Source organism: Podarcis liolepis (assembly GCF_965112155.1).
Source record: "Podarcis liolepis genome assembly, chromosome: 5".
In the NCBI taxonomy this organism is placed as follows: Eukaryota; Metazoa; Chordata; class Lepidosauria; order Squamata; family Lacertidae; genus Podarcis; species Podarcis liolepis.
This window is the reverse complement of record NC_139556.1, coordinates 26,492,067-26,518,106: the sequence shown is the minus strand read 5'-3', so window position 1 is coordinate 26,518,106 and position 26,040 is coordinate 26,492,067. Positions and strand designations below refer to the sequence as shown.

The 26,040-nt window shown below is 39.0% G+C and overlaps 1 protein-coding gene across 1 annotated transcript in view; it reads left to right on the top strand.

The window, feature by feature from the left end:
- The window catches only part of BMPR1A (bone morphogenetic protein receptor type 1A), a 57,791-nt gene extending 32,346 nt beyond the window's left edge, over positions 1 to 25,445 (top strand). The window contains exons 3-13 of the mRNA XM_083502691.1: positions 5,141 to 5,354; positions 7,539 to 7,701; positions 9,964 to 10,066; positions 10,359 to 10,458; positions 12,371 to 12,470; positions 13,956 to 14,100; positions 15,626 to 15,818; positions 16,462 to 16,759; positions 18,326 to 18,501; positions 19,440 to 19,570; positions 20,235 to 25,445. Coding sequence (XP_083358817.1) covers positions 5,288 to 5,354; positions 7,539 to 7,701; positions 9,964 to 10,066; positions 10,359 to 10,458; positions 12,371 to 12,470; positions 13,956 to 14,100; positions 15,626 to 15,818; positions 16,462 to 16,759; positions 18,326 to 18,501; positions 19,440 to 19,570; positions 20,235 to 20,360 — 1,602 coding nt within the window. The 5' untranslated portion in view covers positions 5,141 to 5,287 and the 3' untranslated portion in view covers positions 20,361 to 25,445. The remainder of the gene's footprint in view (positions 1 to 5,140; positions 5,355 to 7,538; positions 7,702 to 9,963; positions 10,067 to 10,358; positions 10,459 to 12,370; positions 12,471 to 13,955; positions 14,101 to 15,625; positions 15,819 to 16,461; positions 16,760 to 18,325; positions 18,502 to 19,439; positions 19,571 to 20,234) is intronic.
- The last annotated feature ends 595 nt before the right edge of the window (positions 25,446 to 26,040 follow it).

Genomic DNA, 26,040 nt, shown 5'->3' with positions numbered 1-26,040 from the left:
GGGGATGAGAGAAAGGAGTTTCTGAAATCTGCTTTTCAGTTCTCATAGACTAAAACCCTAGCTTTGGCTTTATTTAATGTATGGCTGCAATTGAACCCTCAAATTCAGCTTGAAAAGATTTTGACATAAAACTATAAATATTACAAAAAGCTTATTTTAAGAGAAGATGCTGACTTTGAACAGGGTTTTCTTAGATTTACAAGGTTAAAATATCTGATCACACAAATCACTGACCAGCAAAATGCCCAATTCTGTTAATTGCCTTTATATTTAACTTCTGGCAGTGTTTTATTTAATTTATTCATACTCAACCTTTCAAAATCTTCATCTGCACACTCTATACAGTTAGAAATGAGGCATACCATCCAGCTGGAGTTCTACTTAAGTGGCTTACCTATTCCTGAAGGAATGAATGTTGTAATCTAAAGTTATCAGCTTGCATGTCTTGCTAAAGAATGATAGCAAGCATTTCTTCTTGGCTTATTATCTTTTCAGTATTCTAATACTAGGTAGTAAAAGCGAGATGATGAATTCTTAAAAGAAATACCAATTGTATAGCAAATTAATATCCTTTTTTGAACGCTATGATTTCTCTGCACAAGGGGCAATAAAGTGGGCACCTGGAGAACTCATTCTGTAACATAATACTAACATTTATTAATGGCAGTTGGCAATTCACCATACTTTAAAGGGAGGGCTGTTTAAATTCCATAGGTAAGGTATAAGTATCATAAATAAATATGAACCTGCAGCAGATTATTTTGGTGGCTTTATTTAAGTGTTCAGTTTTCAGTATGTACAGTGGCACCTCGGGTTAAGAACTTCTGGTGGTCCGTTCTTAACCTGAAACTGTTCTTAACATGAGGTACCATTTTAACTATTGGGACCTCTCACTGCTGCCGCGCCACCGCCCTGCGATTTCTGTTCTCATCCTGAAGCAAAGTTCTTAACCCGAGGTACTATTTCTGGGTTAGTGGAGTCTGTAACCTGAAGCGTCTGTAACCCAAGGTACCACTGTATTGAATTTTATGAAGTGAGGGGCTTCAAGTTCAGAAGTTATCTGTCAGTGGGCAACAACGCTGAGCGAATGGAAGTTATCTCTGCCACCTTTTCCCTGACTACAGTCATACCTTGTGTTACAGACGCATCTGGTTGCGCATTTTCAGGTTGCGCACCGTGCCAAACCCGGAAGTACCGGAACGGGTTACTTCCGGGTTTCGGCGCATGTGCAGAAGCACAAAATCGTGCTTTGCGTAGAAGCGCTAGATTGTGACCCGCACGGATCACGTTCGCAACCCAAGCGTCCACTGTACTTCACTGAGAAAAGCTCCTTCACAGGGCAAAGGAAGTGCCTCTCTCCAGCTCAGCATGGCTGCCAGGCAGCCATGTTTAATGAACAGCACTATCTTCTTTGTTCTTGCCTCCTACCCACCCTCCTCACTAAGGGAAAAAATCCTCTGCGAGACAAAGGGAGTGCCAGCTGTGTTAGCTCCATGTGGCTGGTGGGCAACAACAGCTGAGTGATGACAGGTTGCCTTGGGGATGCCAAGGAACGCCTTTGTCGGTGCTGGTATGGCAGCCCCCAATCTAAGCAACTTATACATTGGATGACAGCAAACCCACCAACAAATCACAGAACATGTCTGTAGGCACAGAAGTGACATATGAATAGATCACAGAATTTTAGAGTTGGAAAGGTACCCTTAGGATCATCTAGTCTAACCCCCCTGCAGTGCAGGAATATGCAGCTGTCACAAATTGATGATGGTTTTCAGTGGATCCTTTGTCAAAATTAGGAGCACCTGTAAGGATCTGTGATTTGATGAGTGGGGAAAGAAACCATGAAAAAAAGTATATAGCATTCAGACTATTCTAATGAATCTGGCATGCGCACTTACACTCACATTCTTTTTCTCTTTCTTGATTTTCTTCCTTTTCCCTCTCTCCTGACGCTTGTAGCACCGTACATTCCCCACAGTGGCACCTGCCCTGTGGAACGCCCTCCCAGCAGATGTCAAGGCAATAAGCAACCATTTTACTTTTAAAAGACAACTGAAAGCGGCCCTGTTTAGGGAAGTTTTTAATGTTTGATGCTGTATTTTTTTTAATATGCGGTTGGAAGGTGCCCAGAGTGGCTGGGGAATAAATAAATTATTATTATTATTACTACTACTACTACTACTACTACTCATTTTTACTTCATTTTTCCCTCCCCTTTCCCTCCTCATTCAGTTACTCCACTTTCCAGTTACGCAAATTCTGATTTGATAATTGAAAATCATATAGAGCTGAAAGAGGAAGTGAAAAAGAGCATTACTCTTCTAATTTTGTTCTTAAGTTCTAGTACTTTCGGAGGGGTGGTGGTGTGGTAACCACCCTCATCACAAAGTGGGTAGTGAGCCAGGGATAGGACACTATTGCGTGTCACATGGAGTATCACATTGGCCACTCCAGTTGTGAACAAACATGGCAATTTAAAATCTTTTAAAATATTCTGAAATACACAGTCCTCTGTTATAGGCAAATTGTTTGTAATGCATTTTATTAATATCAAACAAGTGCATGTAAATCTTACATAGCTGATCCTAAAACATTAAGCCAGTTCATTTTGTTCTTTAAATTGCACCCAGAAACCCTCCTAATCAAAGCATTTCTTTGTTGAACATAGCCTCATTTTTTGCACTTTAATTACTTCATTTTCATTTTTATTACAATGATTACATGGCATTGAAACAACTCTGAAACGCTTTTTCCTCTGGCTCTCAGAGAACTCAAATGTCTGAGCATCTTTCAGAATGTATTAGAGAAAAGCTTTAAATGGCCAGGATAAGCAAGGGTTTATTTTAGGAGTATGTGTTAGCCCTTGTTGATAGGGTGAGGTAAAAATCAAGTAAGTTAGTATGCTACATACAGGAAACGCAAACGACCAAGGTCTGCCACTCTAGAAGCATAAGCTTAGTGTAACTAAATCCTAGTGGTTTATGCAAGTTAGCTGTGCCACAAGTTATGTGGTAAGGTGAAAAAACACCAGATCATCAGCCAGTTGATCCCCAGGGAAAATTGCAACCTGGCTCCGGATATGGGTCATGAAAGCAGGATTTGCAGCTCTGCCTGCCTGCCTGCAATCTCTGATTCTTCAAGGGGGAAAAGAAAGTAAAAAAATAAAATAAAATAATCTTAAAGGCATGGTCATTGTCTTAGGTTCTTACATTTGGTTCTAGATAAACTCCTCATCCTTTATATATAATCAGCTTAATTTTGGATGCTTGGGTCCTTTTAGCCCTATTGCTTTTGGGCCATCAGAAGTCAAATGTTCACACATCCAGGAGAAAGTCCAGTAATGTTGACTATTACTGGTGTGGGGACCCCATATTTGACAGTCTTTTGTGCTGATTTGTGTGAGTTCACACATTTTACAGTGTCTTGCACCCAAGGAAAGCTTTGGGCTGGATGTGATTCAATGCCACCTTATTGAGGACACTGTCCTGGATCTGTGGGTATATGATTTATGGTGCCCAAAAATATTTTGGGGTCACACACACAGTTTCTTAGTCATTCCTACGTTCTTGGACTATATTGGCATGTGGATGCTATATTTTGACACTGACTTGCACTGAAGGAAAGTGTTGGGCTGGATTCAAATACCATCTTATAAAAGAAATTTGAATGCTTCTTTTGGGATGATTCAAAACTTACGACGGGGCGTACAGCCCAACTTATTAATTTTTAAATTGTTATCTTAGGTCATTGTGCATTCATGACCATTACACATGCACAACAATTTTGACTGGGGAAAATTATTCTGGAACTGAAAGGAGACAATCTGCCAGTCATGGAAACGTGATTCAGGGATATAAAAACTTTAGGTCACTTTTTAAAAAGGTTTTCTAAATAAGAATCGATTCTGTGACAATATCCAGGGCTGTGTACAGTCTGAAATGGCACAATAAAGCAAATGTAAAATCAATACAATAAAAGCTGAAGACTTTTTGAAACAGCAACACTATCCGAGACCTAAAGGCTAAAATACTCATTGAGACTTTTTAAAGAAGCTTTAGGTGGAGATATTCTGGATAACTAGCCCAACGTTGAATATGCATCAATTGCTGTATCCACAGATAGGCTATTCCATTGCAGTGGTTCTATTTCTTGTAGTGAGGAAGCTGCTTTGTTTCTTCATTACTAAGAAGTCACAGATGTGTGAAAAGTAGGCCACAGGTCGAAGGCTGCATGCCCCCTGCATGCGCAAATTGAAAGTGACAGACACCTCTATGCTCTGCCAGTAATTTGCCTCCATGTTAAATGCCTATGAAGCAGTAATTAAAATGAAAAGTTCTTGGGTCCTGCCAACAGACAGATTGAGTTATTTATGGTAGAAGCAGCCACTAACAGTAATTGCAGCACATCCTTGAACAAATACAAGTTTTTTCATTCAAGAATAGCGCCAGGCTGACAGGGGTCAGGAGGTCAAGCCCACTCAAACAAGAGGCCAAAGAAAGGCAAAATCAGTGTTCTGTTCATCTTAACACAGAATCTGTATTGTCTATATTAACTACCTAGGTGTCCAAATTGCTGTTTATTCCTCTGAGACCTAGTTAGGCCCTATTAATCATTTCGAAAACATCACTGTGAGATTACTAAAAGCTGCTACATTTTAATATAACCATGTTTGCCCACTTTGTTTCTGAAGTGTACTTCAAAATGGTAGAGCAAATTTTACTGCCTTCCTTTTTATGCAGTTGAGCAAACATTGGAAAAGTGTTTTCTAGACAGCTTTGTATTTAAAGAAAAATCTTTTTTTCTAGTAGATGTTTGTGCACTGGTGTGTTAGAATGGAATTATTATCATTCTTTTAAAATTCTAAGTTCTACAGCAATTTCACATTTTTAGCTACATAGATGTTATCAATCAGCTAGTTGTCAACTATTAATTTTAAAATGTTGTATAGTTATCCAATGGATTAAAATACAAATGGGTCATATTTTAGTCTTTTAAATATACTTGTACATGTTTTATCACTTCAAGCTTTTACTGTATCTTGTCCATTTGACACCCTCCTACCGTTTTCAGGGTTTGGGGAATTTGCATAATTTTATTCATCTGTTCAAAAATGCAATTTTGTTTCGTTTCTTTTTTCCAGAAAACAAATTGGAATAATTAAACCATTGCTTCAACTGGCCACCAAGTCTTGTAGCAGATTTTGCTAAACAGTCCAGCTTAGAACTTGTCAAGCAGCAGGGCAGTTTGCCAAAGTTGACAGTGCACAGGAAGGATTTATATTCGAACAATGATTTGTCTGAAAGTTTACATCAGATTGCTGGGGTTCTATGCAGTCATCATTTCTCAAGTTCAAGGTAAAGTCATACTTGTAAAACGTTTGAAAAAGAAAGTTTTTTGATGTATAGAATGTTCATGTGCATAGCCAACATTTTATGTTTTAACTGCAGTCAGAAATAAATGCAGATAAGCTGCTGTAGTTTTTGAAACGTAGAAACAACATGAAAGCTGCTGAAATGGAAGACTTTTTGTGCACACCTGAAAATGGTTTCCATCTTTTTCAGCAACTCTCAAACCCTCTGCTTTGAAACAAAAAACATCAGTTACATTTTTACAGAAAGGGAGATTTCTAACATAACTTTCATACAGAGTCTATGAAACTGACTGTTGTTAACAGGACATGCTGCCTGCCTTTTAGTACTATGAGCCCACTTTATTGGTAATATATAAGAGCTGGTTACCAAGAAGCCGGTTTTCTTGGTTAGTCTTCTATTTCAAAACCAGTACTTGGGGGGGGGGGGCTGGTTAAGTATAATAGACCTTAGTACTGAAAGCTGGAAAATGTTTTGATTTGGTACATGCTTCTTAATTGACTTTCATTGACATGTTAAGATTTTGCTATAAAAAAAATATTCCAGGTTCTGTTGGATGTTTTAATTTGTTGGAAGCCTCCCAGGCTGGAGCAACCCAGTTAGATGGGTGGCATATTAATAATAATAATAATAATAATAATAATAATAATAATAATAATAACAATAATAAATAATAATAATAATTTGTTATTATTTATGCAGTTCATACTACACTCAATGATAAAATTCCTTTGTATTTTAAATGGTGCAGCATTTGCATCTGTTGACTAATTTCCATCTCTATGGACAGTGTTATTCAGTGAAAGCTTCAGATATTTCTGAGTTAATGTGGCGGCTATAATATTTTTAGACGAAAGACCCTAAAAGAAAAAGGGCATAGTGCACTTAAGGAATCTAAGCTATCAAGTTCTTTCCTCACACAGGGAAGATTACCTAGTGAATGCACACGCTGCTAGTCAGAAGAGTCTGCTAGCCTCCTTTTGACAAGGAGGGAATCAGGGTAGATATGGTTGTTTTTATGAGACTAATTACTTGAGACTAATTGCAAAGTCATTATTCAGGTATAGGCCTCTCTGAATCACCCAGAAGACTATGTAAACCGTGAGCTGAGTCATGGAAAAAGTCAATCAACTGAAATTTATAGGCATAGACGAAGCTTCATTTAAGCGAGAAAGCAAAGATGTTAGAGATATCCAAAGATACCTGCCTGTTTTATTTATTTAAAGTATTTAAATACTGCTGCTCAGTTCAACCTCATTAAGTGGTTCACAAAAGAATATCACAACAGGCATCATTTTAAAAAGTTACAATAAAATGGAAATGCAACTGGCTGTTTAGAAGAAGCAGTAACAACGTTATTTGGCTCCTGGACTTCGTTGAGCATGCTCAGTCCTTGGAGGGCACCATGTTGGTGAAGGCTAACTTAGATTCTGTGCCCATTATGGTAATAGTAATTGAAATAATATTCTGATTTTATGAATATTTAAGTGTTAGAGGAAACTCAGTTTAATCTGAGAGATGTGGCCTTCCCAACCTGGTGCCCTCCAGATGTTTGGACTACAACTCTCATCAGCCTCAGCCGGTGCAGCCAATATTCAGGGATGATGGGAATTGTAGTCCAATAACATCTGGAATGCCACAGGTTCCTCACCCCTGCTATAGAAGCATTCCTACGCATGATCCTAAGCAAAGTAGAAGTTTGTACAAATTTAGTAGGAATAAAAACTCAACAACCAAATGAAAATTTTACTTTTTGAGATAATGTCAAAAAAAGAGAAATGCATTTGGAATTCATTTCCATAAAATTTCATATAATTATCAGGACAGAACTAACATTTATGTTATTAAAACATAATTATTGTATTATGCTCAGCTGCCTGCAATATCAGAATGTTAACATTGATATTTCAATTACCTACGCTAATTTATGTTTATGCTTGTTAATTTGAAAGTCAGATTTTAAAAAAATTAAAAAGAAATCTGTGGTGGTTCACTTACAGGTAAATAAGTTTTCAAGTTAGGTTTTAAGTATGCAAATGAGCATTCCAGGTTTGCTTTGGGACCAAAACAGAAGGACTATACAGAGGCTACTGCAGCCGAGAGTTCTAAACCTTCAGTGTAACCCTGCCTTCCGAAACAAACCATTATGTTTGTATCTACATTATACAGGGCAGAATCTAGACAGCATGCTCCATGGGACAGGGATGAAGACTGATCCTGATCAGAAAAAGCAGGAAGATGGAGTCACCCTAGCTCCAGAGGACACGTTGCCCTTTTTGCAGTGCTACTGCTCAGGGCACTGTCCAGAAAATGCCATTAACAATACATGCAAGTAAGTGTTGTGGGCAGAATCAAGACTGTTTCCTCATATGTACAAGTTATAGTAAGGTTAGAGGTTTCAAATATTTTCACTGTCCGTTCTTGTTTCTCAGTTCCCTTGTTCCACCCTTTTTCAGTTCATATACTATTATGGTCAGGTGAAATGACTTTCTGAATTGAGGATTGGTTAAAAGCTTTTAATATATTTCTTAGAATTTGGCTATACCTTGTCTGTGGCCTCTGAGGAGACACAAACATGGTTTCTGTACCTGCAGAAAATTTCATTCAGGAAACCCACTGTCTTCCAAGGTACCTTTTTAGTGGCAATTACATTGGTGAGGAGTGTGATGATGAGTGTGAGTTATAAGTGTGCTCCAAGTGTTGAGCTCCCATATTTGACTCCCATACACCAGATCAGAGTTGTACTGAAACCAGATATTTGTTCTTTCCCAAGGTTGCCTCTTCGTTCCACCACAATGAGGCCATTGTCTTCCGTAACCTAGCTTCAGAGTTTTGAATGTTTATTTTTCCAGAACCAAAATCTTCTTGAGTAGTCTGGATCTGTTTATTTGTTATGAGGGTGCCAGGCCCAACATTTCACCCACTAGTATCTTCAATGGTTCACCCGTGCCTATGCCTACAGACCTCCAAAGTTCCCTACTCCAAAGTGAAGCCAGAGCTGTAGTGACTCCCATGGTATTCCTCCAAGGTCCACTGCTGGACCTCCACCATGCTGCTACTTGGCTACAACCTTTGGTTTTCATCTGTAATCTGCTTGATTACAAGGCAAATGGAACTGAGCAATGTCTTGGAAGGGCTGCACTTGCGTCCTTGACCTCATCGTATCTTTTCTGCCTCTAGTAAGCTAGCTTGCTTTACTACCTGTATGTGTGCAATAGCACAGAGACCACAAAGAACGGGTTGCTTGCTTTTAACCTGAGACTTTCCAATAGTCATCTGTGCAGACACACAACCCACTCTCTTTTGCCACGGTAGATGTAAGTATGGTTGTTATCTCCTGCATAGGGCTGTGGTTTTTGAACTGAGCAAGAATGCAGGAGCTCTGTCCCTGAATGCGTGAGCGTGGAAGGTGGGGGCAGGGCACTTGCCAAATCTCTAGACTAGCTTACATGTCTGCACATGTGTGTCTGCACAAATAACAACTCAGAGAACTACAGGTACAGCTAAACAACCTGTTCTTCTTGCATAGCATAAGGGGATCTGATTTGGTCAAATCGTTGGTCACAATAGAATTGTTGCTTTTTATTGCCCTCTAGTGTTTGTTTTTTATATAGTTTCTATATCCAAGTATTACGTTCATGTAGTTGATAAATCTAGTAGATATAATTTTTAAGATGGAAAACCCATCAAATAATTTTGAAGGCATATGTTTTGATTGGTCATAAATGTCCTATTAAATGTTATTAATACTGAATTGAAAGATTTCTTACTTTTTTATTACTGACCCGACGGGGCCGTTTTACCTTTAGCTGCCTTGAATCTCCAGGCATTCAAAGGCTGAAATCTCAAGTACAGCTAATGGGAAACAAAGTCTATTGAAATCAGTGATACCTGTTTATGTGTGGATAGGATGAGAATGAAAAAAGAAAAAGAAAGAAAAAAAGTGGGAAAAGTTCTGTAGCACCAAATTTTAATGATATCTATTTGGTGGAACAGACTTGGATCTTGGCACATATGTTGAGGGAGATTAATCTAGACTTCATTACTTAATTTTGTGCTTGAGAGTAATTGAAGAGCCGTATTTCAGTTGGCTTCTCTTAAAAACAGTTCAAATTATGAGATGCAGTCAGAGAAGCTTCCAGATTTTGAAAACATTGAATTGTTGTTTGCTTAATTACTAGGCCTTGAATAAGAATTGGTTTAAGTGCTGATTTTTGCAGGCAATAGAGGATTGATTTTCCATGGGTATGTACAATATTTTCAGTGTCACATGATAGGCATGACTAACGTATAGGAGGAGTCTTAAAGGTTTTTTCATAATTAGCATTAATCTTGGAATGTAGTCTTCAGGAATAGTTCATCTCCCTGGAGTACCTCCCTGGAGTACCTACCATGACTTTGCCACACCATTAAGTAAATCCAACCCTGTTTTATCTGTTCTGAAGTCCCTTGTTTCCTTTGAGTGCAGTATCATGAGTGCCATGTGTCCATTATACTGGAAGGAAGAATACAAGACAATAATCTAATAGATATAAATAGGTTGGTTGAATGCAGAACAGTACACGGAGAATTGAAGTCAATTCATCTGTTCCAGAACTAATGGACATTGCTTTGCCATAATCGAAGAAGAAGAAAATGGCGAAATTACACTTGCTTCAGGCTGCATGAAGTATGAAGGCTCAGACTTCCAGTGCAAGGTATTCCAACTGTCTTCTGTTGCATGTGAACCCAGGCAGCTCCTCACACTTAATTCCAACATTTGCTGTTCATGCAAGTAATTTGCTCCAAAAGCCTAAAATTGGGAGATTTATTTCTTTGCCAATTTTATCGTTTCGAACATTAATACTTTGTCTTAAAATCTTTACAGCAATCTACTTAGCAAAAATCTACATAGCTTTAATCTTTCCCTTTGTTGTAACTTATGTAGCTATAGAGGGTTGTTCAGAGAATACTTGTGACAAAATATGCATCATTTCTTTTTCTCTATAGGACTCTCCAAAAGCACAACCACGACGGACAATTGAATGCTGTCGGACAGATTTCTGCAATCGAGATTTGCAGCCCACATTACCTCCTCCCATAAGTCCAGGTATGGTGCTTCCTAGTATTTCCAGAGTATGGTTTGAAGGTATGTGAGACCACCACCTGCTGAAGATGATCAGGCTGGATCTGGTTAGTGCCTGGATGAGTGTCCACCTGGGAAATACATGCATGTCACACAACCTTGGGTTCTGCAGCAGAAAAAAATGTGGACCATAAATGGGAGAAAATGAATAAATATTTCACAGGCAGGATCCTTAGGGATGTGAACCAGGTTTTTGCATGGGCACTAGGATTTCTGTCACAAACCCTTCCCACTAGTCCCCTTGACTGCAGCAGCTAAACCCAAAGCAGCATATAGCATCAAAAAGTTGGTTTATTTCAGCATAAACATAATGGGAGATAAAAAGTCTGGGGAAATAGAACTATCTTTGCTTGGCACCAAAAAGATGTTGGAATAGATACTGGGTGAATTCCAAAGATGGTGTCACAGCCAATAAATCCCTCTCTCCAACTACCAGCTGCATAGCCTCAGGCAGACAGAAGACTAGTTATGAGGGAGTGCTACCCTTGGGGTAAATTCTCCCTCCCACTCCTGATGTAGATGTTAAAGGGGATGGCAGAAAGGAACCCTTTGGAGCCCCATAGAATAAATGCCAGTCACACTGCTGATTCTAGAATCAGCCCTCTGTCATTTTATGTACTATATTTATTACAACTAAATATACAAGTCATTTCATATGAGGATCTCAGTACAGACCAAGTTGCCTTTTCTTCCTTTGGATGCGATAGAACCAAATTAGCTGTGTTTGCTGTTCTGCCCATGCTGATACTTTGCATTGACTATCATATTTGTTCATCACCCCAACCAAGATTGAGGAGCTTGGAGACCTTAAAGTGATTATAGCATCTTGACAGGCGAACTGACATGTTGCCAGTCAAGAGATCACTACCGCTATTCTCATTAGGCTACCCAAAAAACTATCCAGCCCTCTCAAGGGGCTCCAGAGGATCATTAAAAATTTAGGATGCTGCTTGCTGCTTGGAAAGCATTTTTATGGATGTGCGTGAGGACCTGCCCCCAAGCTATTGCCATTGTTCGGGCTCATTTGTGAATGAGGAAGTCCCTGGTTCAAATTTCAGCTCTGTCATGAACTCACTAGGTGGCCTTAGGCAAGCAACTCACTCTTGGTATCTTCCCTCCCATCTGCAACATGGAAATTAATAGTACTAACTTGACTTACAAGTTTGTTGTAAGGATTTTAGATAATGCATGGGAAGTGCTTTGACCACTTGAAAGTGGTAATGTTAATTATCGTGATCATTATCATCACAGTCATCAGCGTTGCTGCCTTCAGCAGTCTCCCCACCGCTTTCCTGATTTTTCACCAGTCTCAACTTTGCTTTAATTCACACCCCCGAAAAGCGTGTATTTATTTCCTGGTGCAGTAATAAGACAGTAGTAAGCATAACCTGTACCTTAACTCCCCCCCTCCTTGCTTCTCTAACTTGTTTTTCAATAGTTATTGTGTTTCATCAGAGGAAGCTAAACCAAGCTGGATTGTCAGAGGAGTGGTAGTGGAAAATGTCCTGTAAATCACGCACTGAAGTCTTACTGCATTTGATTAAAAAGAATGAGTGAATTCTTAAAAATAAAAATGGGGAGTTTTGTAATATAGAACCAGAAAAGCACTTCGTATGACTTGATGTTCACAGAATTAACAAAATCTGACTCACGTTTCTAGCACACGAGTACAGGAGCCCTATCCTTGGGGATCCCGCATGCCTACTGATTAAAAGGAGGCCTTCCACACAATTGCTGTATATGTAGCTATGTAAGAGTTGCAACGGGCAGTGTGGGGATGGATAGCTTTCCAATATTCCCTAAGTTTGTCTCATATTTCTGAGAGATAAATTTACCTTTCATTTTAATTATATTAATAGTTTGTTCCTTTATTTAGGTGGCATCTTTGATGGCAGCATACGTTGGATGGCTGCATTTATTTCTATGGCAGTCTGTATAATAGTTATGATCATCTTATTTAGCTGTTTCTGCTACAGGTAAAAATCTTGTTGGGTGATATCCTATTTTTCATGCATAGCGTATTGCAGATTTGTTGCTAACTAGTTAGATCACTAAGAATGTCTGGAGGTATTCTAGAATCAAACACAGTTTGATTTGCATCACTGTGAAAATAGTCATATGTATGGAAACCAATCTGACGTGAAACTTGACACAGACAGCTCACTATTGTGTGCCCTCTACATATACTGGAATATAGGGGTGTGTTTCAAGCATATGGCCTTGTCCCCACTCTGCATCTAGCACCCTCTAGGTACTTTTGGACTATAGCTCCCATCAGCCCTTGCTAACATAGTTAATGATTCGAAACATCTGGATGTCACCAAGATGGGGAAGACTGATTTAGAGCACTGCATGTGATCTGGGGTATACCCTTTTCTATGGCAGTCAGTCTATTTATGGTTGTGTTTGCATACATACCATATCACATACATACATACCAGGGGACTGGACTAGATGATCCTTGGTGTCTCTTCCAACTCTACAGTTCTATGATTCTTTGATCTGATGTACCATATGCAAGGCGGGAGAATGGGGAAAGCAGAGGAGACTCGGTATTGTGCTCCATCCTGTGCATGCACCAGAGGACTCTGTGAACTTATCCTTAGACTACAATCCTATACACGCATAATTGAGATAAAGCCCCATTGGGACCTACTTTTTAGTAGACATATAGAGGATTGCCCTATTGGCCTAATACAGAGTAAAGATAGCAATCTGAGCAGTATGTGACATTGGCATTTTAAAACCCTATAATTAGGCAACTCTTAGCATGATACTATTTTTGTATCATATTTAGTGTCTTACCTTTGAAACTTGCCATTTGTAACTCATCTTGGTTTTGTTTTTTAAAGCAAAGTTGCAATCTGGCTCAGTCACTTGCTGCATCAGCACTTGAGAGCTTAGAATGGATTATAGCAGCAGCTATGCAACCCACCCACCCACCAGTCATGAAACGTTGCCTCAGTGCCAGCATTGCAGAAAGGCTACAGTGGCACCACAAGCTTATTCATTGTCACACATATTCAGGATTAGGGTGCCACCGTCCTAATTTAGCTATGAATTGTTCAGTTTGATCTGAGTTTAACTCTGTACACAGTAAAATCAGAAGGGGACCTTGAACTTGTGCTCTTCTTCCCACTCTGCTTAGCATGCAGTGAACAAAACTGGGAGATCCAACAATTTGATATGTGGGTTTAATATCCAGAGCCAATAATAATAAAGGAGACCACAAATTCAAATGACATTGGCCCCTCAGTTCAGGTATTCACTTCCGTGTGCTGTTTGCATTTGTCAGGCAAAATTGAAAACCAAGAAATGAAACTATATAGACAACATTTGCTCACTGATGCAAAAATTGATAAAAAAACCCGTCAGTGCGAAATGTTTTTGGAATTATGGCACTGTATGCATAGTTACTTAAAATAACACCATGTTATATCAAGATGTGTTTTTCCCCCCAGGCATTATTGCAAGTGGGTAGCAAAGAGAGGATGTTATAATCGTGACCTGGAGCAGGGTGAAGCCTTTATTCCGTCTGGCGAGTCACTTAAGGATCTTATTGACCAATCACAGAGCTCTGGCAGTGGTTCAGGACTTCCTCTGTTGGTAAGCCAGTGGTTTACCTGTGCTTCTTCAGCTGAGAGTTCTTTATTTTACAGCAGTCATGTAGTTAACAACTTGCCTGGAGTTTTTTGAAGCTGAGTGAGGAGGCTGGCAAGGTGGGATAGATTGTGCAGTCTTTCTTCTCTGCGCCTGCTGAATTTCTATGCTGTCTTCAGAGGATGGTACTTCCCCTCCTCCATGCTTGCCTGGCACTACTAGTCTCCAAGCATGCTAGTGTTGTTTTTTTAAAAAAAGACACACAACTTATTGGGAAGGCAGTTTTATTTGAGGGGTGTGTGTGGAAATTTAAATACACAGTTTGTTTGTTTAGAAATAAATCTGAAGAACCTATAAGGGAGAGGTGGACCCTGACCCCAGATCTTTCAGTCCCCTAGGTTGAAGCCACATTAGGTGGAAGATGGACTCCCTGGGTGGGAGAAAGGAGCCTGCACTATCTCCTCAGTCCCTTCTGGGCAAGTCTTCAGCTAGTCTGTCCTGCTTTCTGCTTAATCCCACAGTGTAGTTCCCCAAAGGGGGAAGGTTTCTGGGAAACTGATTCACCAGTCAAAGTAGATCGTCAAACCATTTGGGATATGCAGAGAAAGTATTCAAGAGAGACAGGTTTATAAAGTTAAATAATAGTTTCTGCTAGTTTTTCCTGTACATTTGGAAAATTCAGGTAGGTCCTAAACTACAAGCATGTGCAAAACATCATGGGAGGTCAATGCCTCCTTTCAGGAAGGAGCAGCTGACATCTTTATACAGAGAAGGGCTTTATTTTTCCCCCGGTTTGGTGAAAAGGGGAGCAGAGGTGGAAATAGCTTGTCCAGTCAGCTCCCGGAGGGCAGAGATTTCAGCCCCTGATTATGGGGAATCGGTGAAAGAAGTTTGTCACAGTCAGATGGGTAGTCTTGGGGACTGCCTCAGCAATGGTCCTTAAATAAGTAGGGCAAAGTACTCAGGGTGTGGGAAGCACATATGACACTGACTGGAACAATTATAGATGGAAACGAGGTGAGTGTGGATGTCTCCTGTCCCTCACTCATCCTAAGCAGGGTTCCTGGAGCCAAGTTATTAGAATACAGGTTCTGGCCAAGTGGGTAAACCAGTTCTTTATGGGGTAAAAAAAAACAACCCAAACAAAAAACCTCACACAGTTTGATCTTAGGTTAAAAAATAAACATTAGATTGTTGAAGACATGTTTATGCCAGAACAGGGTTTTTCTGCACACCGAGTCTTCTCATAGTTCCAGTGAAATTCATTTCATGTTGTGTTGACCCAAGACCAAATATTTCAAATATGTGGATTGGTTCCATAAGCAACAATAAGAAAGAATTCATTTCTTGATCTGGTTATGATTTAGCTTGTTAAATTAGTGGCAGATTTTTGTTTAACTTAACAGCTCCTTTTTAATGAATTGTTTGAGTATCCACTATTTTCTGTGAAAAAGCAATGTCCGAATAAGAGCTTCCAAGCACTTGGTCAGCATCCGTAGAATCACTCAGTGATTTCAGATTTCTTCTTCAGGTCCAGCGGACAATAGCCAAACAAATTCAAATGGTGCGGCAAGTTGGAAAAGGGCGATATGGTGAAGTCTGGATGGGTAAATGGCGGGGTGAAAAAGTGGCAGTGAAAGTATTTTTCACCACTGAAGAAGCCAGCTGGTTTCGAGAAACTGAGATTTACCAGACAGTTCTCATGCGCCATGAAAATATACTCGGTAAGTATTGAAAACTGTTTTTGGATCAAGATGTAGTGTCATTCTGAGAAGAAGACAAAACCTGCTAAAATCTGTTAATAATGTAGTTCATCTGCAAAGTAGAAATCCTGTTAAATTGAAAGGGATGACGATGGGTGTTTTCAGGGTTGTTTTTTGTGGAAACTGAACTCTGTAGTATTTTCCAGTCACTTCCACTTCAAAACAGCGGAACTACTGCTAAGTTAGGAATCTGAGATTTGTAGTATGTGTAATTTATTTATTTTTCAAATGTATACCCTACTTTCCTGACTAAGCTGGAGCCCTAGTAATTGAAAACATAAAGCAACAGAACAAATGCTAAAAGCATTATCAAACAATAAAAACAAATCAACAGCAGATTATGAAATTGCCTCTTCAAAGTCAGACTGTATTAAAAAAAAACACCTGGCAGATTGAGAGGTCTTAATTCTCTTCCTAAAAGACCACAAGTCTTTTAGGCTTGTGTTTTGTTGCCAGGGAGTTAGATGTTTAAATGGGTTGGAATGGTGGAAAAAGCCCCACAGAAACGTCACAGAAACGTCTGCTCAATATTCATCCCTGGCACAGTGTTAATTTCACTATTTGTGGGAACATTCAGCACTAACTATGTTTCTAACTTCCACAGGTTTTATAGCAGCAGATATTAAAGGCACAGGCTCCTGGACCCAACTCTACTTGATTACTGATTACCATGAAAATGGGTCATTGTATGACTTCCTGAAGTGTACCACTCTGGACAACAGATCTCTGCTCAAACTGGCTTACTCTGCTGCTTGTGGCCTGTGCCATTTGCACACAGAGATATATGGAACGCAAGGCAAGCCTGCTATTGCACACAGAGACCTGAAAAGTAAAAATATCTTGATAAAGAGAAATGGGACTTGCTGTATTGCTGATTTGGGCCTAGCTGTCAAATTCAATAGGTAGGTAATCCAATCCTTTCCTTTGTAAACTCATGGAGGTCTCTGTGCACAAATCTGAAAAGTGTGATGGATTCATTTGGCTGGTTCACAACTGCAGAATCTTTGTGCATAACAGGAATGTTCCCGAAAGAATAAATATTTTCTTTGCAAAAGTGGACTTGGGAAAGAATAATTGAGACAAGGTATAGCCACAAAATGTTCTTGGACTAGAGATCTCGGAATGTCACGCACACAAAAATAAATTACCCTTCTTTCAAAGAAGAGGGAGACAAATGTTGTTACTGTTCAGCATTCTATTCTTCCGTGGCAGTTTCAGACACTTCACTCCCTTTAATGCTCAGTTTGAAACAAATTGAACTGACAGCTATAAATTGCATCCAATATGCATTCATCTACAAATAGTTTACTTCATAAAAATTCTCCATGCAGGCTGTTTAAAAGACTCCTTACTCCTGTGATCTTCACATTAGCAGGCAGGTTGGTTATGCTAGTCTTTATTTAGCAGATTTATAACCTACTACTTAAGATATTTTCTGAACAAGACAGCTTGCAAGGTACACATCCAAAAATAACCAATAAAATATAATTCAATAAATGATTTAAAATATCTTCCTAGTAATACTGTTCAGAGCCATCACAAAAACGACGAATAACCCAGTGTAACTCAAGCGTACCAAAAAAAGACCATATCACCAATTCTATGGCTCATCTTACAATTAGCCACTGAAGATCATAGCAAAGAGGTGGGTCTTAAAGGCCCATTTGAAAGTATTGGTGGATGGGATTTGCTGCTATCACGTAGTACAGTGGTACCTCTGGTTGTGAACAGGATCCGTTCCAGAGCTCTGATCAGATCCCGAGGAATTAGCTATCAGAGGTGCCGCTTCTGCGCATGCGCACGACGTGGTTTAGCACTTCTGCGCATGTGCGTGCAGCGAAACCCAGAAAAATACTTCCGGTTTTGCCATGTATGTATCCCGAAGGATACGTAACTGGAGGTGAACGTAAGTAGAGGTACCAGTGTATTGAGTTCCGCAACTGCGGGGCCACCACCAAAAAGCATCTATTCTGTGTGTCAGTCATCTATCTGGTAGCCATTGGCAGCCAGGAAGTGAGTGCATGGAATTCCACCCAGGTTTGGGGCTGTTGAAGCAGCAACACAGCACTTTTCTCACCAGCCCAGTCAGCTTCTATGCTGCCTGCAGAGTACGTGGCATCCCTTCCTCTGTGGACACTACGGAAGCCAAACTGGCTGGCAAAGCACTCCGCTAGCCAAATCAGCCTTTCTGCAACTGCCACCTGCTTCCTTTGCTAGGAATGCTTGTGGGCCTCATGGACCCTTCTAGCTGGCACCTTTTTTTTTTATTAGTCTGCTTATTGCTCATAAAACGAGCATTTTTGCAAGCTGATATTTTCTAGGGGCTTAGTATCAAGGCTGTGTTACACTGTTTAAAAAAACCACTAGTTTAACAACTGAAGGAAAAAGCTTCATTACTGTAGCTGCTACTTCTTGTTGCATGCTAGTTTTACATGATTTCAACCATACAACATTTTCTGTTAATGCAGTGATACAAATGAAGTTGATGTCCCTTTGAATACCAGAGTGGGAACAAAGCGTTACATGGCTCCAGAGGTCCTAGATGAAAGTCTGAATAAAAATCATTTCCAGCCATACATTATGGCTGACATCTACAGTTTTGGCTTGATCATTTGGGAAATGGCTCGGCGTTGTGTCACAGGAGGTAAAGCCTACATCTAGTCTTAAAATATGATAATGCGTATGTCCTAAGTCAGGAGTGGGGAACCTTTTTTTGCTTCATGGGCCAAATCCTTACCAGGATCTGCATCATGGGCCAATTTTAATAGTTGTCAAAATCCCTTACACTTAAATCGCAGGGACTTAAGAGGGAAAGCAAGAGAAGATTCACAAAGCCTTTTCCAGGTCTCTTTGTTCTTCCCTTTTAAGTCTCTGAGATCGGAGGGGGACTTGTAAAAGGCTGTAAGAAATCCCTGTGCCTCCTTTTGAGTGAATAGCAGCTCTGGAGCTGTCTTAAAGCCTCTAACCCCAACTCTTCCTTTTCACCATGAATCCCCTAGCACTCCCCACCTCCTGTCTTAACAATCAAGGGATGTGCCAGGCAATCCCTTGACTGCTAAGTGTATGTGCTGCACACACAATCTCTTGCCAGCAACAAGGCCTCCAGAAATTGAAATCGGTGACTCTGATTATTTATAAAGTTAGTGTTGCTCTGTACATTAAGTACTGCTACTCCCAGCGTTCCCTTTTTCTACCAACCCAACTTGCGTGGGGCTTGGAGTGTAGCATGGGTAATGGGGAAGGCAATATGGTTTTGTGACAAAGCAACCTGTCTCTCTATTTTGCCCATTCTGTCAAGTGTAGCATCTGTTGAGATCAGCATGAATGTTCTCTTTTAATTTCTCCTTTCTTTGCTGTTCCCTATTCCCTTGAATGTGCAGGTGTCTCAGCCTCTGTGTATGCCCCCCCACCCAAACTGCTTGCAAGTAGGGGGGAATATTTCCTTTTGAAATGCAAAAATAAGAGCCTCTCTTAAGTCTGGTAATGGCCTAAAATCAGAAGCAGGTTTGGTATATTAGTCTTGTCTGCAGCACACGGGATAATTTTGAATTGCATACTTAAATTTATATCATTTATTTGCAGGTATTGTTGAAGAGTACCAACTACCCTATTATGACATGGTGCCGAATGATCCTTCATACGAGGACATGAGAGAGGTCGTATGTGTTAAGCACCTGCGCCCTATAGTATCTAATAGATGGAATAGTGATGAGGTAAGCATGCTGAAAGAAGGAGAATCTAGTTGACAGTTCTTTTTGCCCCACTTACGGAAATAAATTTTAGATTTGAAGGGAAACATTAACTTAGAAGTTTTCATTGTTTGCTGATTGGAATTCCCCCCCCCCAAGTCTTCACACTTTTATCAGTAAAACTTTTTACTATTATTTATCATGATGCATGAACACTACCAACATTTTATTCTTCTCTTATTAGAAAGGGTTTACTTATCTGCTGTGCACATTAACAATAATTAACTCCAAACAGCAACAGTATTTCACTTGTATTTGATATTAGGCAGACATCTTCACTATATTGTTTTTGGTGCCTGCAGAAAACTTTTTTGTTTCGGCAAACCTTCCCAGAAATGTAAATTTGACATGTTTTTAAAAACATAACTGTATTTGATTATGTATCTTTTTTAAATTGATGGTATTAGTTATCTTTTGCATTTTTAAAGTCATTGTTTTTAACATTTGACTTTATTTCTGTTGCAGTTCACTTGTTGGTTCATTTTTGTAAGCCGCTTAAAAGCTTTGATTTAATTATAAAAGCCTATAAGTGGTTTAGAAAAACGAACCAACAGTTGTTAGTATAGCAGTGTACAAATCCTGTTAAATACATAATTGTTCATGCAAGAATTCCTTTTTCTATTTTCAGTGTTTAAGAGCAATATTGAAATTAATGTGTGAATGCTGGGCCCACAATCCTGCTTCTAGACTTACAGCTTTGAGGATTAAGAAGACACTTGGCAAGATGGTAGAATCTCAAGATGTTAAGATTTGACCAAGAAATGCCATTGGACTGCTATGCCTCTTCACTCAAGCAAGTATAGGGTCTGGTGGGATGGGGCTGGGTCTGATTTTCAGCCCCCTTCCTCACCACTTTTACAGGCTGCTAATATTAAATCTTTCAGTACTTTGTAGAAAATGGTATCCACGTACACTATATGGTATACATGTGGATAGCCTCATTTTACTTTTTTTGTTTTTGTTTTGAGCTGCGTTGAGATTTTCTTCACACTTTCAAACTCCCCTAAAACTCATTGAGTTCTGAATTTCATATTCAGATGATAGTGCTTTCTGTGAAAGCCGTAAGTTAAATGAATTAAACAGCGGAGGTGGGGGGAATAAGCTTTTTGCCTACCTGATGATACCTTATCAAGTCTTGGTGGATTAGCCTGCAGTCTGGGGTATAAATAATTTGAAAATTCCTTATGCCTTTTATGGTTTTGTGTGGGCGTGCCAGGATTTTTCTGATGCCATTTGGAGTACCTAAGAAGCCATTTAATTTCATGCAAAACTACTATTTTCTTTTGCAATGCCTTGGCTCAGCATATGGAACCTATTTGGATTTCAAAGAAAATCAATTTCTGCCTTCCTCTGTGCTGCATGGAAAAATTATATACGTTTCATGACCAAAAACCAAAACGGCTACTATAAACCTATGCAGTAAGTCACCATCAAGTGTGATGTGAAGAACAGACCAGAATACAATTCATACTCCCAGTGCTATGAATTCCCCAAAGACTGAGCACACAACATGGAACAGTTAAACGTCTCCGATAATTTAAGTGCCTGTAATCTTGTACTGTAAACTGTATCTTAGCTAGCTTTAAAAAAGGGAAGTTATTTATATAGTGTTCAGTGTACTTTTATTTGCTACATACCTGCTCTTTTGTATATGTGTAAACATAACATACTCACATCTGAAAATAATGAAACTTAATAATCATATTCAAGGTGAATGTGACTTGCAGAAATGTTGGATAGTCTGTCAAAGTAAGTGCATGATACTACAAAGATATAAAAATTTCCCTTTTAGAGGCATTCATTAAGACCCTTAATGCAATATTAGAGTGAATTCAAATAAATGTGAGGATGTGTTAAAATTTTGTTCTATAGGTTGCAAACAGTAAATGGTCAGGCAAAGGATTGCAGTATTCTTTTTAATTTATAGATGTACAAATCTTATTTAACATTTCCTTAAATCATTGCTTTTTTAGTGATGCCTTTAAAGTATTAGTATCAGCTGAACTGTTCACGGGATACATAAGCTATGAATTAATTTATTTTGAATGCAGCAAGTCACAGACAATATTGTGCCACGGATCTTGAGCAAAGGTGTGTCATTTCTTTTCCGTCCAGTACCAGGAAAGCAATTGGGCTGACGTTCTAAAATGTCTTTTTGTTTTGTTTTGCACAGGTAGCTGGTAAATATTTGCCATAAATCAAATTATTACACTAAACTACTGCTTTCAGGGAACGCTTTCCACCGTTAACTGACATGTTTAAGAACTTCTGCATGGATTGCTGTTAGTCACAGAGTATTTTGAAGATTCAAGAATTGTTTGTAGGTACACTCAGTCCGCTTGCTGGGCCTGTTTGGTCTCAATATTACATTCTCGTAAGCCGAGTATATACTCTAGGACACTTTCAGCTATCCACTATGGCTCTGAATAGCAGAGGAAGATCAGTAGTGGTAGACACTTGGGAAGCCTGTCTGCTTTTACTGATCATCTTGAGGCACCTCTGATGTAATCTCTTGAGGAACCCCAGGATTCCTGGGAGTGCAGATTGAAAACTGATGTAGGCTATATTAAAATACAATGTTAACAAATATATGTTTACGAGTTTTGTCAGAATAGTTGGTGAGGTGTATATTTTCCATCATCCAGAATGGAATATTTGTTTTCTTGTTTTAAGTGCCATGTAAGTTGGGTAGCTTTTTTAGTGGTGCATTATATGCTGACATTTAATTTTAATATTGACTTGAGAATCTAAAATAAAGCAAATGCCAATACTATCTCAGAGCCACTGGGTTGCATCCAAATTAAGTTATTTGCGCTTAAGCCACATTTTCTCCCAATGAGAACTAACTTAGTAATGACTAACTTTTCACATTGAATTCAGTGGAACCTAAGTTTAACTAACATGGTTTGGATTTAGTCCATTATTCCTAGAGTCCAGACATATCTATGGGCTATTTCATGTCCCTGATACTTTCTTAGGAGACATTTTAGCTAGAGCAGAGGGAATAGCCCATTATTTCTGAACACACTGCATTTTGTAGTAGAAGCAACAGATGTCTGGCATTTCACTTTCTAATTGGAAGCGCCACATTCCTTCCAGCTATGCAATTAGTAGAAATGAAATTTGCCTCAAAAAGGCTTGAGATTGTTAAACAAGTTTTGAAATAATTTCCTTCCAAAATTTAGTACCATTAACATAATGTTTATGAAAATTTTTATTCTTTTAGCTAGCTCAACTGTGACCTTTGCTAATTTTTTCTTCTTGAGTTCACATGGAAGTAAGATTCAAAATCTCATTTACTAAAGTAAATTTTATTTTTGATCTCTTGCCCTCCACCCCTTGGCAATTTTACATAAGAGCAAGGGGAGAAATTGTACTCCGTTGTCTTCATGGTACTAATCATTCTGTGTCCATGTTTCTTTGGATCCCTTCTACCAGCTGTATGAATGTCCCACCAATTTGGGGGTTTGTTTTTTAAGGGCATCTTTAACACCTCTGTGGATCACCTTATTGATCTGACCAAAGCTATGCTTGGAAGTCATTTGTTTCACTCATACTAATTCAGCAGTTGTAAAAATGTTTGACTAATTCATGATTGTAAATTAATTTTCAATTGGGAGTAGATGCAAGTAGCAATTCTGCTATATGGTTGCACTTGATGTGTGGTAGACGCCTTCTTACTACTTGGTGGCCAAACAGCCTCACATATGAGCTTCTGCAGTGTGGTTTTATCTCCAGGCTACCACCAAATATTCCTGGTGGCAGCTTGCAGACAAATGACATATTTCTGATTCACCTGGTGAGCCAATACAACATGAAGGATGTGGCCACTCACAGAGGCATTTTCAAGTGTCCATGACATCACAGCCAAAGAGTGAGAAGTGACCTTAAATGTGGCAAAATTGAATTATACCATTGTCAAAAGAATTGGTATGTTTTTCAACATTATTGCCTTATCATAACGCCAACAGACTCCTTTCAGACTTTTTCATGCTAATGTTATCTTAGTATGTGTGTGTGTCAATTCTTTAATTTTGTACTATCCACACTAGTTCATCAACAGTGCATTTGTGCCTTGGAAGTATGCTTTTGAAATAATTTCCCACTTGCAAACGAATGTGTACCTTGAAGCTTTGAGAGTATCATGATAGTTAGATTAATGAAAAAGTATAATGGTTTGATTGCTCCCTTGTTTATTATGAAGGAGACTTTTCAACTCTCCCTCTTTTTTAAGGAAGCTGCAGCATTTTGCAAAGCTGTGCCACCCTCGGGAATTTGAAAGCAGCAGGGGCAGCTCCATCTAAACCTGTGAGGAAGGTTGGTTAGTGTTAAGAAATTAACCAAAATGCTGAATGTATTTTGCAGTAAGGAATACTAGAGGAACAAGAATGAATGGAAATCTCCCCTTGGAATTCCGTTTCCTTGTTTTCTAAAATATTCCTGAAAGCCAATATTGTAATTGAATTGGGTGGCGTTTTCTGCTCCGCAAAATATTTTTCTCCCATTTACCATTGTCACCTGAGAGAACTTAGTAATTATCTAATAACAATCAGCCAAGACAATTGGTATATATTTTGAGTATCACACTTCTTTTTTAAAAAAGCAAAAAGCCATCATTTCAATAAGTTCTGACTAGTGCCATAAAAAACCCAAACCTATTTGCTTCTTATGCCATAAAAATGCCTACCTCCATGAATACATTTCCTGAGTGGCTGCTGTCACCTGTTGCTTGATGTAACACCTTCATATTCCAAGAATCAGCTTCTTTATGAACCCATAACGCCTGTTTGTGTCACTAACAGCATCGGTTTCCCATGTCTATTTTGATAAATGCTTTCCCCTGATACTCTTCTCAGCTCTAAACATTATTTGTCATTGGCCTCATGACACTACTGTCATTGCATCTGTACCTTTCCAGTGCATGGGAAACAGACCCGTTTCCCCCATATATTTGTGAGCACTACAACTTCTCTGTTTAAATAGAGTAAGCTGACACACTACAAATTTGTAGGTTGCCTTCTCTGCAGTAATGCTGTCTGACGTCAAGGTGTGATCTGAAATACTAGAACAAAACTTATTATTTTAACGCTAAATACTGAGTCTTCTGCCCAGTTTCAATGTGAGAGGACTCAGATTTGGCTGGTCTTTTAAGTAATTATGTACCTTTTGCCTCGTCTTGTGATGGTAGCTATTGTTGGCCTAGTCATTCATCATATATCATGTCTCCAAAACCCATTTTGGTGGATTGCAGAAGTTTGTAGAAAAAGAGACGGGACAGGTCACCAGACCCTTCTCTACTACAAGCCTCAGTAAAATAAAAGGGAGATTGTTGTGTAAACAGGAGTGTTCTTTCACAACTCCCACTCATTCTAAACTGGTGTTAAAATTTCTGGTGGATTGTGCCCAAAATGAAAGACTTATTTCCTGTATCAATTGTGGAATTAATGATACTGCAAATGATCATCTCATTGAACAATTGCCTTGTTGTATAGTACCCCTGAATGCAATATAGATGCCCACATACTGTATTCATGTTTTGTGCTCTGACTTACCCCATGCCCAATATAAAAATGTACTATATTGTATACAGAAAGAATAATGTAGCTAACCTATAGAAGATGTAAATAAAAAGGAGAGGGTGAAAGAAGCAGTATGATTATACTCATTTTGTTATATATATACCACAAGTTTAGAATGTTTTTTAATTGTAACAGGCTAAGTGTCTTTTTGTACAGCATCTGATTTAAAAGGTGCCTTAAGTTTACCATGAATTGCTTTGTTCTGTACACAAATTTATGTCAATGTATCATTTTTAAGTAAATAACCTTATTTTAGTAAACATTAGTAATATATTTGTTTGTTAACCATTGCATATTGGTGATCAAACATCCACACACATGGTTGTATGCTTTGCCTTTATAATCAGTGCTGAAGGTCATGTCGCACAAGTAATTTGTACTGAAGTACAGTCGTACCTTGGAAGTCAAACGAAGTCCATTTGACTTCCAAAACGTTCGAAACCAAAACATGGCTTCTGATTGGCTTCAGGAAGCTCCTGCAGCCAATCAGAAGCTGTGGAAGTGCCATCAGATGTTCAGGCTCCAAAGGACATTCGCAAACCGGAACACTCACTTCCGGGTTTGCGGCGTTCAGAAGCCAAAACATCCAAGTACCAAGGCGTTCGGGATCCAAGGTACGACTATACAAAATAATACTCCAATTGCTTCCTTACTTCAGTCTTTCCTGGTAACTTTTCAGATGCACCAAAAGTGGAGCCCCAGACATTAAAAATACACAGAACCAGTGATTGATCAAAGTAAAACAGGCCATTCATAATTGCAACAATGTGCACTCCCATGTGTTCAAACGAGGGTCCAAAATACCTTGTGAGAAGTTTCCCTCCACCATTCTACAAGAAAAATCTGTTGAATCTC